General features: G+C 45.1%; 1 protein-coding gene across 4 annotated transcripts in view; it reads left to right on the top strand.

The window, feature by feature from the left end:
• Positions 1 to 3,838: 3,838 nt before the first annotated feature.
• The window catches only part of svila (supervillin a), a 54,378-nt gene continuing 37,434 nt past the window's right edge, over positions 3,839 to 20,782 (top strand). Inside the window, exons 1-9 of one of the 4 annotated variants that reach the window (XM_079575881.1) lie at positions 3,839 to 4,358; positions 7,107 to 7,170; positions 8,695 to 8,786; positions 9,260 to 9,323; positions 9,397 to 9,782; positions 10,979 to 11,293; positions 14,475 to 15,057; positions 16,797 to 16,880; positions 18,821 to 19,195. In XM_079575881.1, coding sequence (XP_079432007.1) covers positions 4,301 to 4,358; positions 7,107 to 7,170; positions 8,695 to 8,786; positions 9,260 to 9,323; positions 9,397 to 9,782; positions 10,979 to 11,293; positions 14,475 to 15,057; positions 16,797 to 16,880; positions 18,821 to 19,195 — 2,021 coding nt within the window. In that variant the 5' untranslated portion in view covers positions 3,839 to 4,300. The remainder of the gene's footprint in view (positions 4,359 to 7,106; positions 7,171 to 8,694; positions 8,787 to 9,259; positions 9,324 to 9,396; positions 9,783 to 10,978; positions 11,294 to 14,474; positions 15,058 to 16,796; positions 16,881 to 18,820; positions 19,196 to 20,782) is intronic. The other 3 variants (XM_079575882.1, XM_079575883.1, XM_079575884.1) reach the window with 3 other exon arrangements.

Genomic DNA, 20,782 nt, shown 5'->3' with positions numbered 1-20,782 from the left:
GGAGGGGTAATAGAAATCATTCAAAGTCATTGGGTCATTTGTACCAAAAAATAATGCCTTAAATGTCATTTATAATCAATGATGTTTTATGTGGATGAACAATATGTGGACTGAACGATATTTTTCTTTTTCCCATGTCATTTTAATACATAAAAACCTTAATTTCCAGATCAGTCCAAAGTGATTAGATAAAGCCTAAATAATGCACAGTATGAGACCTTCAAACCAGAGCAGTTATGTTAGCTGCTCTGATCTAATGCCCGAGCCCACGCTCCTGTGGACCATAACCCTCATATTTGTCTCTGTGACCTCATGTTGGAGCTGCCGGGGCTTGCCTGGCTGTCGCCCTCTCTTCCCCCTCGTCCTGGTAATAACAGGTTGAGTGGAGGAGGCCGTCATGTAGACTGGCTGATGTCATGGTGCTGGTTGAGTCATATGAACATGAGGGTGAGAACAGCCCCGAGGTGCATGGCTTAGGGCAACGCTTTGTTTTGTTTTTTGTGTTGTACTAAGAGTTTGAGCCCAAATACTGCGCCCAAGCAGAAACATCGTGTCTAGTCTAGGCCTGCACAGTTAACAGTCATCTCATCGATATTGAGGTTTTAGCTACAGTGGGATCCTAACTGCAAAAGGCTGAGGTGTCTGTCTGGGTTGTGCCTCTGCCGTTTGAGTGATGGACAGGTTCACCAATCAGACTTATCGAGTCCGGCTTTCTTTGGCTGCTGGCCAATCAAAAGTGGCTACAGGAGAATAATGTTTGTCTACTCTGCAGTGCACTATAAACAAACACCATGTGTGTCTCGCGCTGTGCAAACTATTCTCAGCACTAGAAGCAAACGACGTCATGGAATGCTCATTTCATGGCAGTCAAAAAGCTGCGCCCCGCCTCTGATCGCTGTATGCATGTATTACGCCACATCTAATTGCAGCGTCTCTTGTAATCATGCAGCCCTACATCTAGGGCTGTGCAATTAATCGAAATTCGATTACGATTTTGATTACAACAGTAAACGATTACAAAATTAGCATAATCGCAAAAAATTGATTATAATTTTTATTTTATAAAAAAAAAAAAAAAAAAAAATCCTTTTTTTTTTTTTGCAAAGCAGAGCATTATTTCAGGTCGCTGGGATTATTTTCCCTTCGCTTTTCACGTGCCGTGGCTCATGCTTTTGCCTGACATAAAAACAAACGGCGCTGTGTGATGATCTCATCAGGCCGCGCTGCTCAGTTTGCTTGCGCAGGTGTGAGGGCTGGCCAGCAGGGGGCAAGTGTGAAACAGGGACCTCTCCTTAATCAAGGCGTACTTGAAATCATTTGTACTTTTATGACTGTTCAGAAAACAGAAAATGTAGTGTAGTGTTTTGATTAATAAATAAATAAAATAAAGATAGACTTTTTTTTTAAAGGCAACAAATAATCGTTTGAATAATCGTGATGTCAATTATGACACAAATAATCGTGATTATTATTTTTTCAATAATCGAGCAGCCCTACCGACATCTGTGCATACTTTCTGATATGCACTGGCCATAGATTTGTCCACCATTGTAGTATGTGGTTACATAGCCCTGGGATCATGGCTCAGGTCAGGCTAGTTTTGTAGCATTTTTGTGAAAGTGACCCTGCAAGTTTATATGTGACTATAAACTCGTCCTTGTGGAGAGACGGGATCCTACAAGTAAGTGAGGAGAGTTGGGAATGGGACCAAAGCTGACATTTTAATTTCTCGTTCTTTGATTGTAATCAGAAAGTCAGGTGTAGGGCCTTTAAGGTGAGGTTCACTGTCCCTGCAGAGAAGAAGGGCCTCTACACTTCTGGTTCTGGTTCGGCTGTGCAGAACATGTAACACCAAGGCCTGTTCTGTGGTGAAGCGTTGTGACCTTGGAAGTGCAGCATGTAGCTGTGACTGAAGAGCTAATCTGAGGTGTCCTGATTTAGCAGCAGTGAGTGGGGTCTGCTTCATGTCCCTGTGGGGGTGGGCTCGTCCTGGTGCTGTGGTCCGATAAGATACAGCCTCTGCATCTCACAGTCCTCAGCCTCGCAGAGATAACACTCTCCTTCTGCGACGTGGATGATGTTGGAAATCTGCTGATGGCAGGTGGACGCATGTCATTAGCTTTTCACAACGTTTCAACCGAAACTTTTCATACACAAAAAGCACAGTTTTTGAGTAATCCTGTTCAGGCTCAGGTGCCCAAAAGAAAATGACACAAATATATTACACTATTTCCCCCTCTCATATTTATGTCATTAATATGCAGCAATAGTCTGAACTTGATAACTAATTTATCAAGAACAAAGAAAAATAGCAAGTGCAAGCTAAAAAATAAAATTGGCTATTTGGTGGCAGGGTTTCCGCAGGGCATTAAAATAAATAAATACAAATTCATTTTCATCAATTAAAATAAATTTTGACCAAAATCAAGGCCCTAAAGGGACTATACGGGGTTTAAAAATGGTGAAACTAAGTATTTTCCTCCCCCTACATGTTCCAGCCATGCCTTAATGTGTAGAGTGAGCTCTGACCTGTTCACCACAACTGCCTCTAAAATCCTGCACTGTCACTCAGAAAGGTGTTACTTCGGGTCTGAAGTGCCGTCATGCACGAGCTTAATATAGTAGCTGCAGTTACACGTATGACCTGAGGTGGCAGTAGTGAGCATAATATGACCAACTTGTATCTAGTCTCTTTAAATGTGATTAAAAAGTAGAGGTCGATTGATAAATCGGGCCGATATTTTGGGATTTTACAATATTAGCTATCGGCCGATCTAGCACCGATTTAAAGCCGATATCTCCAGGACCAAAAGTGATAGAGACTCTGTTCATTGCATTAGAAAGAGCAAATTCAGGGCTTGAAAACGAGTCCTCCCACAGCTCCCTCAGAGAAACATGGTGATGAAAACTGGTTGGCTACAACTAAACCTCAGTCGATATGGACAAGCTGTGTGTCATTTTGAAGCTCAGAACCTCGAGAATCCAATCACTGAGTTAGTTTTAACCTCCACAATTATATATTTATTGCCATGCAAAATGCAACGACTAGCAACAGTAGGCTAATGCTAACGGCAGCATGCTAATGCTAACGGAAATATTCAAAGCTGGGACAGAAACTATGACTGAATCACCTAAAATAATAGGCCACTGCCAAGTATTTGTTTTGATTATAGACCAGACATTTGGAAAAATGAAAAAATTGGCCAAAAATATCGGCCGAGCACATCGGCATTGGCCAATAAAAATCCACAAAAATCGGCATTGGCTTAAAAAAAAAAACCTATATTGGTCGACCTCTATTAAAAAGCATTACACTGGATTCAAACTGGCATTAAATCTAAGTCTAAAACAGTTTCAGGTGCAGTTTTGGCTGAAATTGAGCACATTCTTCTGCTAATATGTTGCCTGTTTTGTCCAATTCTCTCTTCTCTGAGGAAATGTTTGAAAATCCTAAATGAAATACAGTATGTGTTGATCTTTTTTTCTGCATCTCATTTCTAGCATTAAAATATAGTATGTGGGTGTTCAAAACTGCATAAAAAGTGTAATGACGCATGAGTGAAAAAAAAACTTGACATGAGAAAAGACTTGGTAATTGACCCCCCATAATGAATGTGTTTTTTCCCATTCACCTGCAGCGTCTCCCCTTTAAAAGCTCCCAAAGTTAAATGTAGCAGTTTGTGGGACGGTTGAGCTTGAAATGCGCCTCTCTGCTCCTGACAGCAGTGAGGTAACAGTAAAAAGTTGGTAACTGCCTGGCGTGTCATGTGCCGGGCCCCTCCCTCTGCCTCTGTCCCGCTCCCTGTGCTCCTCCTCTGGGCTGAGATGAGTGGAATTTCTCATCTGGCCGACAGACTCTGAAGCCCTCTCCTCCTCCTCCTCCTCCTCCTCCTCCTCCTCCTCCTCGTCTCTCTCTCCTCTGCACCCCTGGCATCCCCTCTCCAGAGTGCGTGCAGCGGGTACAGGGGACAGCAGCAGCAGCAGCAGCTCCGCGGGACACTCCTCCTCTCCCTGCACCTCTCTCCGCTCGGGACGGGGCCTCGTTCGGATAATGAGCTTAGCCAGGACTTAGCAGCTTTTAGCCCCACAGTTTGGTTGTTGCTGTGATTAGCCTTTAGCACATAGCCTGGGACTGTACACGGGACTTGGCTGCTGAGAGAGAGCACTGCGGCTGAGGGGGGACTCCTGCCTTTGCTTTGCTCCCCTCCCTCCTCCTTTCCTCTGCACTCGGGGCGCTGACAAACCGCTTTTCCGGCTGCATCACCTCTGCGTCTGTCCCGTTGCGGAATTCCTCGGCAAAATGTATCAGAACCCGTGGATTTCCAGCTACCTGAGCCATGTGAAGTTGTGTGGCCAAGGTAAGGGCGTAGTGTCGGGGCAGAGGTGAGGGAGGGCACGCACCCAAAGCAATGACTAGGAAAGTTTTCTTCAATGTTCACTGCACAAAGGTCTCCTTGGGTTGCACCAATGGCTCGAAACTAATGAAACATGTTTTATAAATCTTCTGAAATGAAACATGGCATTAAAAATGGAGTGTTTGAGCTGTGACTTGCCGCTGCCTCTGCAAAGCCTGGTCCCAGTGCCTGCGTTGACTTTAGGGTTGTCTGCATATGCACTTTCACATACATCAGTTTCCCGATTGGGGTCCGAGTGGGGTCTTCCTGTAAGGTCCCAAGTAAGATTAAGATTAACCTTAACCTTAATCTCTCTGCACGGTCAAACAAAATTCCTGGACGACTGACAGAATACACACACGTCCGATTCTAGGTGATCTTCAGAAGACTCTTGGTACGTGTCCCGCTTGTGGGCTTCTTCAGAGGTTACTCAATGTTGCATTAATTTTGATTTGAGATCATTTCATCGATGCTTGATCTTGATCTAGTGCTTTGACGGTCAAACATTGCATGCGGCGGCACGTTGCTGATGAATGCGTCTGAACATCTGCAGGGTAGTGGCATGTGTACAGTTGCCTATCTACTGAGTGTTGACACTTATGGCAATCACAGTCCAAAGGTCCAATGTGGGACCTGACCTCTGCACCAGTCCTCAGCCACGGTCGGCGATTTCGCATCAAGCGGTTCACGGGAACAGGTCCTGAACCCCCGTCTCCTCGGCTTGTGTTCCGACAGTCGCCGGACAGAGGCGCAGGGGCTCAGTGACGTCATCAAACAAACCTAGTAGCATGTGTAGGCTCCAGATCGCACTTTTCATCACAGAAAATCCTAAATAGATGAGTGTGCAATGAGCAGCTTTAGGAGTTTACAGAAAACAAGGATTCACAGCGTTATGTCGCTTCTTTTCGTGATGCAGACAAAGCAAAGAGGAGCTTGCTGACCCAGTCTCAGTTCTCCCCTGACGAAAGGGGGGCTGGTGTGTCAAAGCACCAGGAACTGCAAAAGGCTCCTGCGCCTACTGTGGAGTAAGACAATAACTCCTGGTTTAAGGTTCTCTTTTAGCTTACATTTTATAGCAGTATTGCCAAAAACTGTGATTTGTGATGGGTTTAAAATGGATGTTGAGTTCAGAACCATTGGGATAGAATGCTACCTGTTGCAGTTTGTGGGAACTCCATTATTGACAATGTAGAGTTGTGAGGTGTGTGGGGGTGTCCCATCTGTCCACAGCCTAAAGCCCCCGCAGTGACACCGGTGTGTGTGTGTGTGTGTGTGTGTGTGTGTGTGTGTGTGTGAGGCAACTTTGTCAGTGACACACTTTAGTCTAATCCAAGACTCTGCTAATCCAGTTGGTCTGCGTGGACAGGTCTGCACATGCCTGTAGCGCTGACAGACTCGGCCACGACCGCTTCACTACAAGGCTCTGGATGGGAGTGATCTCTGTGTGAGTGTGTGTCTGTGCGGGAGTGTCTTCCTGCCGCTTGAAGCTGGCGCTGAGGTTCAAACTGAGTCTGGGGTGAATAGTGACTGCAGCAGGAGTAGGGCTGGGCACCGGTACATTTTTTCTTGATACCGGTACTTTAACAATACTTGTTTTTTTGATACGGATACATGAACAATGCCTATACTAAAATATTTGTCATCTAGAACCAGAAAACAGAACAATAATGAGTGGAAGATCTGCAAATGTTCAATCTTGGGTTCTTGTCTAATGTGTGTTGAACAATGGAGAAATTGTGGCAAAAATAAGGAATCAATTGGGGGGAAAAATGGGGGGAAATATGGAAAACATTAGTACTGGTAAAAAAAATTAGGCCAAATAATTGGGAAAACGAGAAGAAATTAGGGCAAAAATAAGACTAATTGCGTTTAAAAGAATGGGACAAACATATATTGGAGGAAATGTATAATTGAGCTGAAACAACCAAGTTATTTTTTGTCGGTCCCTGCTTCGGATGCTTTCATTTTTTGACACCAGTAGAACCTAAACTTTTTTCTGATCCCAGACTGGTATCATTTAATGTGACAAATATTTGAAATTAAAGGGTTTGCCCCGGGGCAGCCTTGGCTACCGCAGTGACCTTCTCCTTATTACTTCATGGTGGTGGGCTTCCCAGTTTCCCAGTGTGACTGTAGTTTCTACAGAGTTGCCAAGGTGCCGTGACATAATGTTGTTCCTTGTTTACCCGCGGCCTGCTGAGTTTACGGCCTCATTATGTGTGTCTCAGAGAGCAGGAATTCTCTTACTGTACCTCAGCAGAGGTCCAGGACAGAGAGGGCACTGAGGTCAGGCTTGTTCAGCCGTGACGCTCACATATTTACTGCTTCATACTAAACAAGTGAATGGAGATGAACTTCCCAAATGAAAAAGCCTCAATATCCAACACTAGGACTGCAAAATATGAGGGAACATCACAACCATCTGGATCTGGAGTGATCTCCTGCTGGTCCCAGAGTCAGGGCTAAACTCTGTGAAGCTGTCCAAAAGGTTGAGGAGAGTTGACTCCGTTTATGGATTAGTTTATGCTCTTTTCATCTGGTTATTTTGCTTTTCCTGTATGACAAAAATGAAAGTGAAATACCCTCCAGGGCCCACAGCCATTGGCACTGAGCTGTATAATGTAATAAACTCGCAGCAGCTGATTGAATTTCTTTCTTGAAGGTCGAGGCTAAATGTTTTTGTTTTTTTGTTTTGTTTTTTCTTCGGTGCAGGTCTTGGCAGTGATCCACACATCAGACTTGGCAACCACAGACTGCTGCAGAAGAGGGCTCTGAGGTGAAATGGCTGACCGCTACCCTTTTCCCTCTCAACAAGACTATCATTTTACTGTGCACATCTTCACTACTCAATCACATTTCGGTCTGAACAGTTAATCACCAAATGTTATTTTTTTTGCGATATTAGCTGATGCGAACCGTGTCAAAGCAGCCACGATATAAAGAAGCTACATCACTGAGGTCTACCGTCATTTTCATCCGTCATTTTCCAAATTTAGATCTATGTTAGTTCGGTTTGTAACGTTTTTAACTGATTTAGAAGATTTTGGCAACAAGGAACGTGAACATGACATCCAGTATCTGAGTGAAATCTGGGTTTTGTGCTACATAGATTTTTTTCCAATCACGATTTCGATTTTTCTGTCTTTCTGTTAAAACCAGCCCCAGCCTAGGGGCCACTTTACACTACATTTGTCATATTTTTTGGCATTTCTAAGAAGTACTCTTGTGTATAAATAATAAAAGTGCCAAGTCACGGAGCTGAACCAGATAAGGGATGAGGCTGTTTGGCTAATAAACACATTCATTTCTAGGATTATGCAAATAACTGCACACACCCTCCCTAACCACGCCCAAATCCTTCTGCATCTGTGTTCATGACCTTTTCTCAACTCCCGCCCCCCCCGCTCGAGAGTACAACACGTGACCTTGTGTACTGTGTATTTCCCATGTCTTGATGTTTTTGTGTATGTACTTTGCCTTAACTTTAAAGGGGCTAGATGCAAGTTTACCATTTTATACTCACTACTGCCACCTCAGGTCATATGTGTAACTGCACCTTCTATATTAAGCTCGTGCATGACGGCACTTCGGACCCGAATTAACACCTTTTTAAGTGACAATTCAGGTCAGAGCTCATTCTACACATTAGGACATGGCTGGAACATGTAGGGGAGGAAAATACTGAATTTTAAAATTTTTAAACTGTATAGTCCCTTTAGCCTGATTGTAATCTTGCATATCTTCGTGTTGTGAGTTGCCTTGTATGTGAAATGTGCGGTATAAATAAACTGGCCTTGCCTGTATATCACGTTTATAAATCATCACCAACACACGCTCGTTTGTAAGCACAGCTGACTGTGATTTTACATTCAGCACATTAAAATGGTCCTAAATCAGCTCCCAAAATACCAAATTTGTTGTTTACCAATGTTATTACACACATTTGCACCAAGGAGGGTGACTGGGCACTTGTAGTAGACCTGTCTGAATGTATTTAACTCCATGTATCTCAATGCAAACTCACTCAGTTCTAGAAGAGTATGGGAGGGGCTTTACCTGCAACACCTGCCTGGACTCTGGGCTGTCCCACATGTGTGCCTGACTTACAGATCTAAATATCAAACTTTTTCTGATTTAGTGATTTAGTTTTTTTTGTAATTTAGCTTAAACAGAATTACGAATAAACTCTTTGATTATCTTTATTTCCGATTTAGTAAAAACGTTAAAAACAATGATGGTAGCGTGTTGTCCCTTGTCCGCAGCCAGGTGTTTCTCACACACTCTGTTGTCTGTCCCTCAGCTTCCATCGAGAGTTCGGCTGTGAGGAGAAGGAGGCGGTGGTCAGGAGCCTCACGGATATCGACGTCAGTGTACTTGCCGCTCTGCCTAAAGGTCAGCCTCTGATCTCTGCATGTGCACAATAAAGTGGACTGACTGGCTTGAATTGGACTGAAGAAACGGCGCGTCTAAGGGAGGCGTCCCGGTGTGGGTTGGTCTGTGGTTTATCCTGAGGACGACCCGGCTGTTTTGGCGAACGATAGATTCAATTCCGGAAAAGCTACATCCAGAACATCGCTTATGGGGATCGTTTTCTAAATGGCCTGCCCCTGATATTGTGGATTGAACTCTTTGAATGTTAGCAGTGCTGTTTCCCAGGACTTTAGGGAGTTGTGTAAGAGGTGTGTTGGTGTCCAAAAGTCTCCAGCCTCCTGCACACTGGCTGCATCTGCTGCATTCCTCTGCGTCAGTGTGACTTACGGCTCCTCCTGCTGCTGGCTGTGGATGTGGCTAGGTTTTATAATAAATGAAAAAGTCGTCTTGGTTCTGCACAGCTAATTACAATCTGTTTCTTTGTGGTGGTGTAGTTTCCGAGCTGAGGAAACGCTTTGAAGGGATCCACACGAGTGTCAGTGACTGGGACATGAACAGGTACGGGCTCATTCACGTGAATGTTTCCTCACGTGCCAAGTCTGAGAGTGAGAATCTTTGCGCTGTGTTGCAGGAAGGAGCGAATCGCCCGGCGGCTGGAGGGGATCGAGAGTGTGGAGGTGCCCCCCGCCCTGCTGCCCAACCTGGTGGCCCACAGGCTGCTGGAGGAGGACACGCCCCGCTACACCCGCAGCTCCGAGGACAGCCCCCGCTACACCCGGACGTCTGACGGCACCACGCACTACAGCAAGGCTCCAGAGGACACGCCGCGCTACATGAGGATATCAGAGGACACTCCCGGACACATCGGCATGTCTGCCGACCCGCCAGAGGACACTCCTCACTACATCAGGACCTCCAGGGTCAGCAGCGCCCCAGAGGACACGCTCCACCACACCAGGACATCGGAGGAGACGTCCCGCTACAGCAGGGGTTCAGCGCCCCGGGAGCACAGTGCAGGTGAGGGGCAGTGTGGTGAACCGAAGGTAGTTAGAGACACCTCTGTGACCAGGCTGGTGAGATAGGCCCTTTGTGACGTCCCCTGGAGATAAGGAGAGTGTACGGGGGCACAGAGGAAACTAACATTTTCAATATCGGCGGAGACTGCGCAGAGACTTTTCCAGTCTTTTTTGTTGTCCCCAACTTGTGAGACGTTTCAGTGACATCCCTGCAATGTCTCAGAGACCTGACGGACACCACGGAGATCTTAGTCAGGGAGACCTCTCCGCAACTGAGAGAGACCCAGAGATGTCGCGGTGACATAATTTAGTGAGCCTGCAAGCAATCCGAGTCGCATTGAGGTCGCTGCGACTGCCACAAAGGTCTCCTCCAGTGAGATAGGCCCTTTAGGTAACTTTGGATCTTTGTAGCCTGTGTCTTGATCTACATCTGTTTCCATTGGTTACTGAAGTAAAGCAATAAAATACATACAAGTTTCCTACTAAATTATGGCCAACCAGGAGAATTTTGGCTGAAGTGTTGCATCTAAATTTTGAACTAACATGACATAAAACAACTGGTGGGTGTCAAGAGGTTTGTGACTGCAGGGTGCAGCAGAGCGAGGTCAGCCTACTGACAGGTCCAGCTGACTGAAGAACAGCTTCATTCACTGTGCTAACCTGTACACTCTGCAGGCTCCTCCCTGAAGACAGTGCAGTCAAGGCCTTCCCACACTGCAGTTTATGTTAAAGCCACACTGCGTAGAATTTTACCCAATAAAAACAAACGTGCTTTTGCTGTGAGCGGCTCAACTCTCCTAAGACATGACTATAACTTTACCGGGAGTGGGGACGTCTCCAACTCGTCTCCATGGAGATGTCGACTAAAGTTAGCAGAATTCGAGATTTAAAGGTTAGGTCCTCATCCAAATCCATTCTTTGATTACCCACTGCAGTAATGTCTGGAGCTGGTCCATTAGGAGCATGTTTTTTACTGATGGCAACAGTATAATCTAAAATGTTACGTGGTGTCCCTTTTAAAGTGGACACATAATGAAAAAAAAAAAAAGCTTTAAACCATGTTCTATTGTTATCCCCTTGTCAAAAACATACAGTACCTGGGGTAGTGTTTCACTCCATTCTCACTGTTTTGCATATAGTCCGATATTGTGTTTTAAAAGCCTGACCATACCCGTCTTCTGTTCCCCGTTCTGTCAGTGACTTTGCAGCGGTACAGCCAGGATCAGGATGGCCTGCAGCCGTCTGATCGGTCCCAGGCCCAGCCCCTGTCAGCCCCGTTGCACGCTCCCTCTGCGGGTCCCGAGCTGGAGTCCAAGGCCCAGCGCATCGCCCGATACAAGGCCGAGAGGAGGAGGCAGCTGGCAGAGCGCTACGGCATCTCCCTGGACCTGGATACTGAGACGGACTATACATCCCGCTACAGCCGCCGGAGAGAGGAGAGACCCAGCCAACCAACCCCCACCAGCCCCCAGGCAGGACGCACCGCCCCCCAGCTCAGCCACACACTCCCAGGTGGGATTAATCAATCAATCAATCAATGGTTTTGTACAGCCCAACATCACAACAGGAGTTGCCTCATAGAGCTTTAAGGCAATAAAAAGAACAATACGTGAATAATGAAGTATCCAGGCAAACATGATGTCCAAATAATTAGCAGCAGGTGGCGATGAGCGACGTGGGTGTCCCCGTCCTTAGACTCTCCTTGCACTCGTCCTTGATTACTGTTCAGGGCTGTGCGGCAGTGGCCATGTTCTCTCAACAATCAACTTCAGGTTTATGTATTAGACAGGAAATGCACAGTTTCCCGTCTGACATTTATCCTTCTCAGCCTCTGACATTCAGATTATCATCGTATCAATAGTGTGGTCCATGTCAGAGCACTACATTGGGGTGTCCATAGGTGGTCTCCACATCATTCACATAAAAAGTAGTGCATTGCGGAACTGTTTGTGCCGTAAATAATGAATTAACCCTCGTGTCGCCTTCGCGGGTCTTTTTGACCCGCTGTTATGTTCCGGGCATTTAGATGCAAGGTGACACAAGGGGGCGCTCTTCCAACCTTCTCAGTGTAAACGTGAGTTGACTTTCTTCAGACTTAGACTTTAGGTCAGACACCACGAGTGACAGTAACATGAGGCTAAATACAGTGAGCTCTTTGTTTCCAGTAAAAAGGCTGAGGCCTCATTGCTCTTCAGTCGCAGACTGAGAAGTGAAGAAGGAAGTCACGGAGATTCTGCTTTAGACAGAACTTCAGACTTCATCTGCATGTCATCTGCATATCATATCAAATGTTGTAATCTGTAAAGCACTTTGTGATACCTTTCGGTATGAAAAGCGCTTTACAAAGATTGATTGATTGATCATATTCTGAAACTCAAATCTGTAGTAAAAACATAATATATGGAAAATAGTTATTACAATTACAAAAAGAAAAAATATTTGAAAATCCTGTATCTAATCAAAAAATTACTTTTTTATTTTATTTACTCTCATTCTAAAAAATAAAACCCAAACAAACCCTAACCATTAGTATCTGCTGTAAAGTCATGTTTGTCCCAGTTCCTCTGAGTCGTGGTGGGTCCTGGTGGACCATGACTGATGTGGACAGGACTGTGGTAGATCTACTTTTACTTTGGAGAAAATAGTTACTATAGAAACTGTTGAAGAAATGAACCTCATGAGCTTTTTCAGTAACATCTGTCCACATCAGTCCTGCTGCACCACGACTCAGAGGAACTGGGTCAAACATGACTCTACAGCAGATACAAATGACCTGGCTTAGTTTTTTTCTTTGTTTTTTATAATGAGAGTAAATTTAAAAAAACTAATTTTTTGATTAGATACAGGATTTTCAAATGTTTTTCTTTTTGTAATTGTAATAATAATTTTCCATATATTATGTTTTTACTACATATTTGAGTTTCAGAAAATGATATGACTCTTACATGCAGCAGAGTCTGAAGTTCTGTCTAAAGCAGAAGCTCCGTGACTTCCTTCTTCACTTCTCAGTCTGTGACTGAAGAGCAATGAGGCCTCAGACTTTGTACTGGAAACAAAGAGCTCACTGTATTTAGCCTCATGTTACTGTCACTCATGGTGTCTGACCTAAAGTCTCACTCTGAAGAAAGTCAACTCACATTTACACTGAGAAGGTTGGAAGAGCGCCCCCTTGTGTCACCTTGCATCCAAATGCCCGGAACATGACAGCGGGTCAAAAAGACCCGCGAAGGCGACACAAGGGTTAAAAAACTTTATTAGTGTGTGACACTTTCAGTTAACTCCGCCCCCTCTCTCCGCCCATTCAATATTAACAGTAAAAGAAATATTAATATCACAGCAATAAGTGAAGTTACTTCACAATACACACGCTAACTAGCGTGCTAACACACACGCTAACACACATGCTAACATCGTGTGTTTACATTAGGGGACTCGCGTTGGTTACAGGTTATAATCCACTTTGGTTCTGGCCAAGGTTCACCAAACATCCATCAAGAGACGGTCACAGACACTGTGAGAGTCGCTGAATCCCGGAGAGAAATTCCATCTTCTGGCGAGTGGCCGCTTCTTTAGGAAGGTTGAATAAAGTCTGTCCTCTTGCAGACAAATGCGTTTTTCTCTGTGACACTATCATTAGGTAAGAAAAAAGAACAGGTGTCCAGAGTAGGTTAGGAAGAGCTCCTCCTTCACAACTTGCTGTGCAAACGTGACATCTGTTCAGACAGGGTTTTTTTTTTTTTTTTTAACAACAGAAATAATAAAATAGCTGTTCATAATGGATCTTTTGATGCTTTGGAGTTTGGAAAGCCACATCTCAATCCTCCCATGTCTATTTTTTTTAAAAATAGGGCAAGGAACAAATGTAAAGCAATCCTTCAGGGCTTTAATAAAGTCACCACCGACCAACATGCACTGGACGGGCACGCGCTTGTCCGACACATGCTTGTCCGACACGCGCTTGTCCGACACATGCTTGTCCGACACATGCTTGTCCGACACATGCTTGTCCGACACATGCTTGTCCGACACATGCTTGTCCGACACATGCTTGTCCGACACATGCTTGTCCGACACATGCTTGTCCGACACATGCTTGTCCGACACATGCTTGTCTGACACATGCTTGTCCGACACATGCTTGTCCGACACATGCTTGTCCGACACATGTTTGTCCGACACATGCTTGTCCGACACATGTTTGTCCGACACATGCTTGTCCGACACATGTTTGTCCGACACATGCTTGTCCGACACATGCTTGTCCGACACATGCTTGTCCGACACATGCTTGTCCGACACATGCTTGTCCGACACATGCTTGTCCGACACATGCTTGTCCGACACATGTTTGTCCGACACATGCTTGTCCGACACATGCTTGTCCGACACGCGCTTGTCCGACACGCGCTTGTCCGACACGCGCTTGTCCGACACGCGCTTGTCCGACACGCGCTTGTCCGACACGCGCTTGTCCGACACACGCTTGTCCGACACACGCTTGTCCGACACACGCTTGTCCGACACACGCTTGTCCGACACACGCTTGTCCGACACACGCTTGTCCGACACACGCTTGTCCGACACACGCTTGTCCGACACACGCTTGTCCGACACATGCTTGTCCGACACATGCTTGTCCGATAAGTTTTGCAGAAATGTAATGTTTTTCTTTCTGATTGCATTACTTTCACAGAGCCCACACTGACCCGAGTGGACTCCTCTGAGCAGGACAGACTAACCCGAGTGGACTCCTCTGAGCGGGACAGACTGACCCGAGTGGACTCCTCTGAGCGGGACAGACTGACCCGAGTGGATTCCTCTGAGCGGGACAGACTGACCCGAGTTGACTCCTCTGAGTGGGACAGACTGACCCGAGTGGACTCCTCTGAGTGGGACAGACTGACCCGAGTGGACTCCTCTGAGCGGGACAGACTGACCCGAGTGGACTCCTCTGAGCGGGACAGACTGACCCGAGTGGAGTCCTCTGAGCGGGACAGACTGACCCGAGTGGACTATGAGTGGGACAGACTAACCCGAGTGGACACCTCTGAGCGGGAGAGGCTTCTGAACCTTGAGAACCAGCGTCGTAAAGCCCCTATGGAGCAGACCTCCGCGTACATGGAAGTGACACTCAGCACAGCGCCCCCTGCAGAGCCCAGCCTGACCAACTCCCTAGGCCTCACCCACCACCCCTCCCTGTCCTCCCCTAAACACGCAGCCACTCCTGGAGACATCTTCATTGAGCAGCCGGCCCACAGCGTCCTCAGCAGACAGGGGTATGCAAGTTTTAACCTTTTCTGTTTCACTTTTCTGAACTAGCTGCCAAATGTAGTACGTGTTGTTCGCTGTGGAGAAGTAGAAATGTGCAGAACCTTTTAATTCATGGTTTGGCCCTGTTAAAGACTTGGTTTGGATCTGGTAGTTCTCAGAAAGCCAAATATTTCTTCTAGAAGGTAATTTGTGTAAAAGGCTTTAGAAACACTGGATTAGGTAATCGTGGATGTGGTTTCTCACTCATCCATTGCAGCTTTGTTGTTATTCTTCTTCTTCTTCTTTTTCTTCTTCTAACAAGAAATGGGCTTGAGTTACAGAAAACTGCAATGCAACTGCACAACCATTTTTATAAACCCACTTTATGGTCCCTAGGGTTAGATTTGTCATACAATACCACAGTCTACCTGTCAACTCTAGACGAATGCACGCTAACAAGACCTGGATTAATGAGTGAACAAAGTTATGGTTGGCTTCTAAAAAACAAAGACATAAATTAGTGTCACCAAGTTCAAACTGGACAAAAGTACTCGCACAGGGAACGGGAAGGCCCACCACCACCAGACCAGACTCATTAAAGTAAGTGATTATATAAGTGATTGTCGGAATAAATATACTGTGCTCCAAATAAGTCAAAATAAATCAATAAATAAACACAAAAATAATCCATTAGTAAATATATCTCCATAATGGCAAATAATTATTAAAGTGCCACTACTTAATTCTGTTCGCTCACAGCAAATGCAAATGAAGGGGGCGGTCTTCAAATAGTTTATTTGATCTTTGTTTAACCAGGAAAATCCCACAGAGATTAAGAATCTCTTTTTCAGGGGAGTCAGGGCTCCAGAGGGGAACCTATTGTACATATTTTAGTGGTAAGGAAAACCGGAGTACCCAGAGGAAACCTATGAAGACACGGGGAGAACATGCAAACTCCACACAGAACGGCCCTATCCAGGTCGGAATCAAACCCAGGACTTTCTTCTGCAGAGATGAGATCCTGAGTTTCCCAAAGTGGACCCCCTCCGGTCCATGGCTGCGCCTAAAAATTCTGCCCGTAAAAGTAATGAACAGAAGCGGTGCCAAAGGGCAGCCCTGATGGAAACCAATACGCACTGGAACCAGGTCCGACTTACTGCCGGAATGAGCCAAGCTCCTGCTGCGGTCATATAGGGCAGAGGTTCCCACCCTTTTTTCCTTGCCCCCCCACCCCCCCTTCGCATGCTGCAGTCAGGACGAGTCCAAAACTGTGGCCCCAGAAATGTATCAACATGAAAATAACGGGCAATGAGCATTCATTCCAAACACATGTATGTTTATGTACATGTACTCCCTTCACATTCATATTCGGTGATCTTTAACCATTTTTGTTTAAACAATATCATTTATGACACCCCCCCCCACACACACACACACACACACTGATATAGGGAACAGACCGCGCTTAAGGGCTTAACCCTAAAATGACCTGTTTAATATAAAAAATGCATTTTTATATTTCAGCATTTGAAGTGGTACTTTAGTAATCTGCCAATTTAGACATTTATCAAATTCTATAATGAATGAAATGTATTATTATGAGTATTTTGGAGCCCAATCTACTATCAAAGTTTGACTTGATACTTGTTGACTGAGGGTAACTACAAGTTGTACCTGCTGTAAATAAATTTATTTAAAAAAATAATAATAAAAAGGGCCATAGCCTGGGTTCACACAAGTCTGCCATTGGCTCTTCACACTACAGTGCAGGGTCCAAGCTGAGCTCTGATTGGCTGATGCAGACAGACGCTGAGGGCGAAACCCACTCGCTCATCAACTGGCCATCGAGGTATCCCCTGTCCCCCACCCATCAGGCGTAACCCCTCCCATTCTCCCCCCTCCATCCTTCTGCTTTCATCTGACAGTGCTTCAAAGGAGTCGGTCTCCAAGTTCAAGTTCTGGGCTACTAGTGTTGGAGCAAGTCATCCTCGTCGTCATCATCGAATTGTAAATGAGCTTCAAATAAATGAAATGCAGCAAAACTGACCTGATAAAAAAAGCGATGAAGCTTTCGAGGAGCTTGGCTTAGCTTTTTACCATGTAACAATGGTGTCCTCTCATCAGAAACTTGCTCAGCCACTCGCGCATCTTTGAATCATTTTTGGATCTTGTGTTCATTAGCAGAAACGTCCACCGAAACTAATTTGAATTCTTTGTTGCCATGATCACTATGCTCCTGAGACGGCTTTATTTATTATTTCCACCCGTCTGAATTATCCGGTATATTTACCACTTTTAGCCCAGAACTCGAGGGTGGACTTGAAGATTTCATTTGCCCCCCAGCTGACCTCCATTTGACCCCTCAGCCCTGGTTTCTGGAGTGGTTTCCCCCACACTAACTGTGTTTTCACCCGTGCTGTGTGACGCTAGCACTGACCGCAGCCAACGGTTCATCTTTAAAGGAGACATATTATGCTGCTGCTTTTTTTCTGGCATTGTGTGGAAAGGTCTCCCTCAAAGCACAAAAAGCGGCAGCTCAACCAGTCGCCGTGAATGTAAAACATAATGGAAACATGGTGATTAAAGCACGGCCCTGTTCCATGAGGAGAGTTTTGTAGTGATGGTGTTTCTGAGAGATGTAAAGTTAGTGCCACAGTCAGGCTTGGTGTATTTATATTATGAGAAGTAGATATTGGAGCCTCTGGCTTCTATCAATATCTCTGGTTGGGAGACAGATGAGTGCTATAGCACATTTAAGGCGAGACACTGCAGGTGAACAGGGAAAAAATGTATATTTACAGATATCAATTTGAAACTTTTGCTGTAGATCACTGGCATAAATGTGAGAAAAAAATACATTGCAAGTTTTCTGTCATTTTATCTTTTCATATAAGAACAAGGTGTTTATGCCTAAAAATGCCCCAAATTTCCCATCTTTTTGGCGACGAAATCTGAATAATAGATAGAGCTACATTCAAATTTATGGTTTCATTTTATTAATGAATTAGTTACCAAGACTTTCTCAGAGGGGATTTTGGATTTCTTGTTTAGTTTTAAAATAAGCTGTTTTTTAGTGGAAAATGTTGTAAAAATGTAATTTTCGCCTTGTTTTTTGATATTCAAAACTCAATAAATGGGGCCAAATATTGTTCAGTCCAAGGCTGTATAATGTGAAGTCTTTACGTCCGACTGACGTGGACATAGTGTCGCCACAATGACAGAAAAATGTCTTTTGAGAAAAAGGCCCTTGAAATTGCATTCTCCCATATAAGTCTATGGGGGAACATTGAATCAGCGCAATATTTAAACATGTTCTTGTGAAGATTAGGTATATTTTCTGTTTCCGGGTGAAAGCTTATATGTTCAGAGACCAATTTGACCCAAAACCTGAAAACTGAAAAAATTGAGTTTTGCCTGTAGTGTCTCCCCTTAAACATTACTTACGTGAGAGCAGATCTGTGCTCTTCCTGGGTAGGCGTGGACGTTAGACTGGAGCAAACAGAAATTCCCAGAGACAGACCACAATAAAGGCAGAGCCTAAACAAACACTCCAAGTCTTAACTACAGGAAAACCAACGTAACCTACTTAAAAGATCGCAAAAGTCCAGTTTGCATAATATGTCACCCTTAAAGAATTCTAGAGCCTGGTGGTTTTGGATGGAAATGGAAAGCGTAACTAAACGCTGCTTTGGAGGTTGCTACGAGGGACGCAACACTTCTCCTTCCATTTACAGCTTTTTAGAAAATGGTTGAATCCTGATCTGCTAATCAGCGCTTTGTCTCCTGAAGAATCCGCACTAGAGAGCGACTGGCTCGGGTAGAGGGCCACCCCAGAGGTCGCCATCTTGCCCAAAACTCTGACCCCCCGGTGGCCCACAGACTGGCCCACCCCTCCGGCCGTCCCCATCCCGAACTGGCCCCGGTTCAGCACCCTGCTCCGGCGACCGCCCCGGACCTCTGCTCCTCCTGCCCCACCTACCTCTCCATGTCCTCGGGCCCCGCCGTCACTGCAGCCGCACCCCAGGAGCACGGACCCGACGGGGGGGAGGAGGGGCGGACACGGGGCCTTCTCCGGGGCAGGACGTTGCTGACGGAGACGCTGCGCCGCGAGAAGAGCAGCGAGGATGTCAGACGAGGACATACTGAGGAGCACCTAGGGATGAGGTGTGTTCATGTGAAAGCCGTTCAAACGCAGCACTTCCACTGGTGTAATCAAACCACATTTGGTCATAAAGCATTTGTAACTACACTCCATTCAGCTGGAATAAAAGAGTTCTTTCCTTCAGTTCATCGTAAAAGCACACATTTGTGAGAAGACCTTTGTGCGCTGAGGTTCTGATTCTACTGCTGTTTGTGGATGATGAACTGGCAGCTCATTGTTAGTGTTATTGTGACAGTGTTGCTCCCTAGTTGTGAAATGTGTTCATAAACTCATCCCTGTGAAGAGTTGACATGTTAGATAGGAGATATGGCCTAAAAAACAACGGACAAACTACTTCAAAATTCCAGCTATTTGGAAGATTAATGTTTTTTTTAGGGCCCATGCTACTTTCCTCGCAAATATGATCGACTCAAGCAATTTACTTCCTTCATTTTATAGATAAGCGATACGTTATAGCCCACCCCTAGTTTCGACCCCTATTGTTTGTAAGCCATTTTTCTTGCTTTAATTCAGGCACTGACTGGGCCTTTAATTATTCTTAAGCCATAATATAGATCTGATAGTGGCGGTTCCTCTTTCATTTTACACCTCCAGCCCAACAAAGCTGATGTAACTGTTTAGATCTGGGGCTGCTGCTTTGTCAGGTCTAGATTCAGTGACACTATGTGCCCAAAGAATCAGCCGATGACCTGGACATCCTGAATGACCAGGTTATTCCCAAATCAAACCAAATACTAGAACGTGGCAGTTTTTTCTGGTTTGTTTTCATGTAAGCATCTGCTGCCTAAATTCATCCCTATTGGAGATGAAGTCTATAATTGATAAAGCCAGGTTTCTGTTTTTCTTTTTTTAGATTTTTGTCTATTTGGTCGGGACAGCATATTAATGAACATACATGGATACAGATTTAAAATAGAGCCGTCGTACGACCAAAGATGAGCTACGACTGCAGTGTCTGATACTTTGGAACTCTATTCGCAGAGTGAGCCTCGTCTCGCTGCAGAGAGGATCTCTGTCGCGATCTCTCACGCCGCTCCAGGGTCAAAGCACAGAGGCCAGGCATTTTGATTTGACAGGACTTTCCCTGCACTTTTCCACGAAATTAAACCCTGCTAGCATGCGGCACTTGCCTCAGCTAAACACACGCCTTCTGGAGCCTGATATTCACTATGATAAACTTTGGTCATAGCTACAATTCTCTCTTTGAACCATCACAGTGGAGACGACCGCAGCTCACGATTTTACAATCTCCACGTTGTGCACTGTGACATCTAAAAATCTTATAAGATAAAAAAAAAAATCACACTATGTACACCAGGCATTAGGCAAATGACATATTAGTTACAAAGATTTGCTCGGAGGCAATTTTAGAGTTTTTAAATAGTTATTGGTGGGGAACGATCTGTAAATTGGATTTATTAGATTGAACTCAATAAAGCAAGCAGAAATTGGAGCCTTGAAAATCTCCAGCCTTGTGCTTAACATTTTGGTGCCTGCAGAGGCTACTGAAGTGGAGATGCTGGTGCAAGAGTGTAAGACGTATGTGTTTGGAGAAAACAGCCTTTGAAGCAAATTGCCATGGCGTAATG

Source organism: Gobius niger (genome assembly GCF_951799975.1).
Source record: "Gobius niger genome assembly, chromosome: 18".
Taxonomy (NCBI): domain Eukaryota; kingdom Metazoa; phylum Chordata; class Actinopteri; order Gobiiformes; family Gobiidae; genus Gobius; species Gobius niger.
This window is presented reverse-complemented; position numbering and strand designations above follow the sequence as displayed.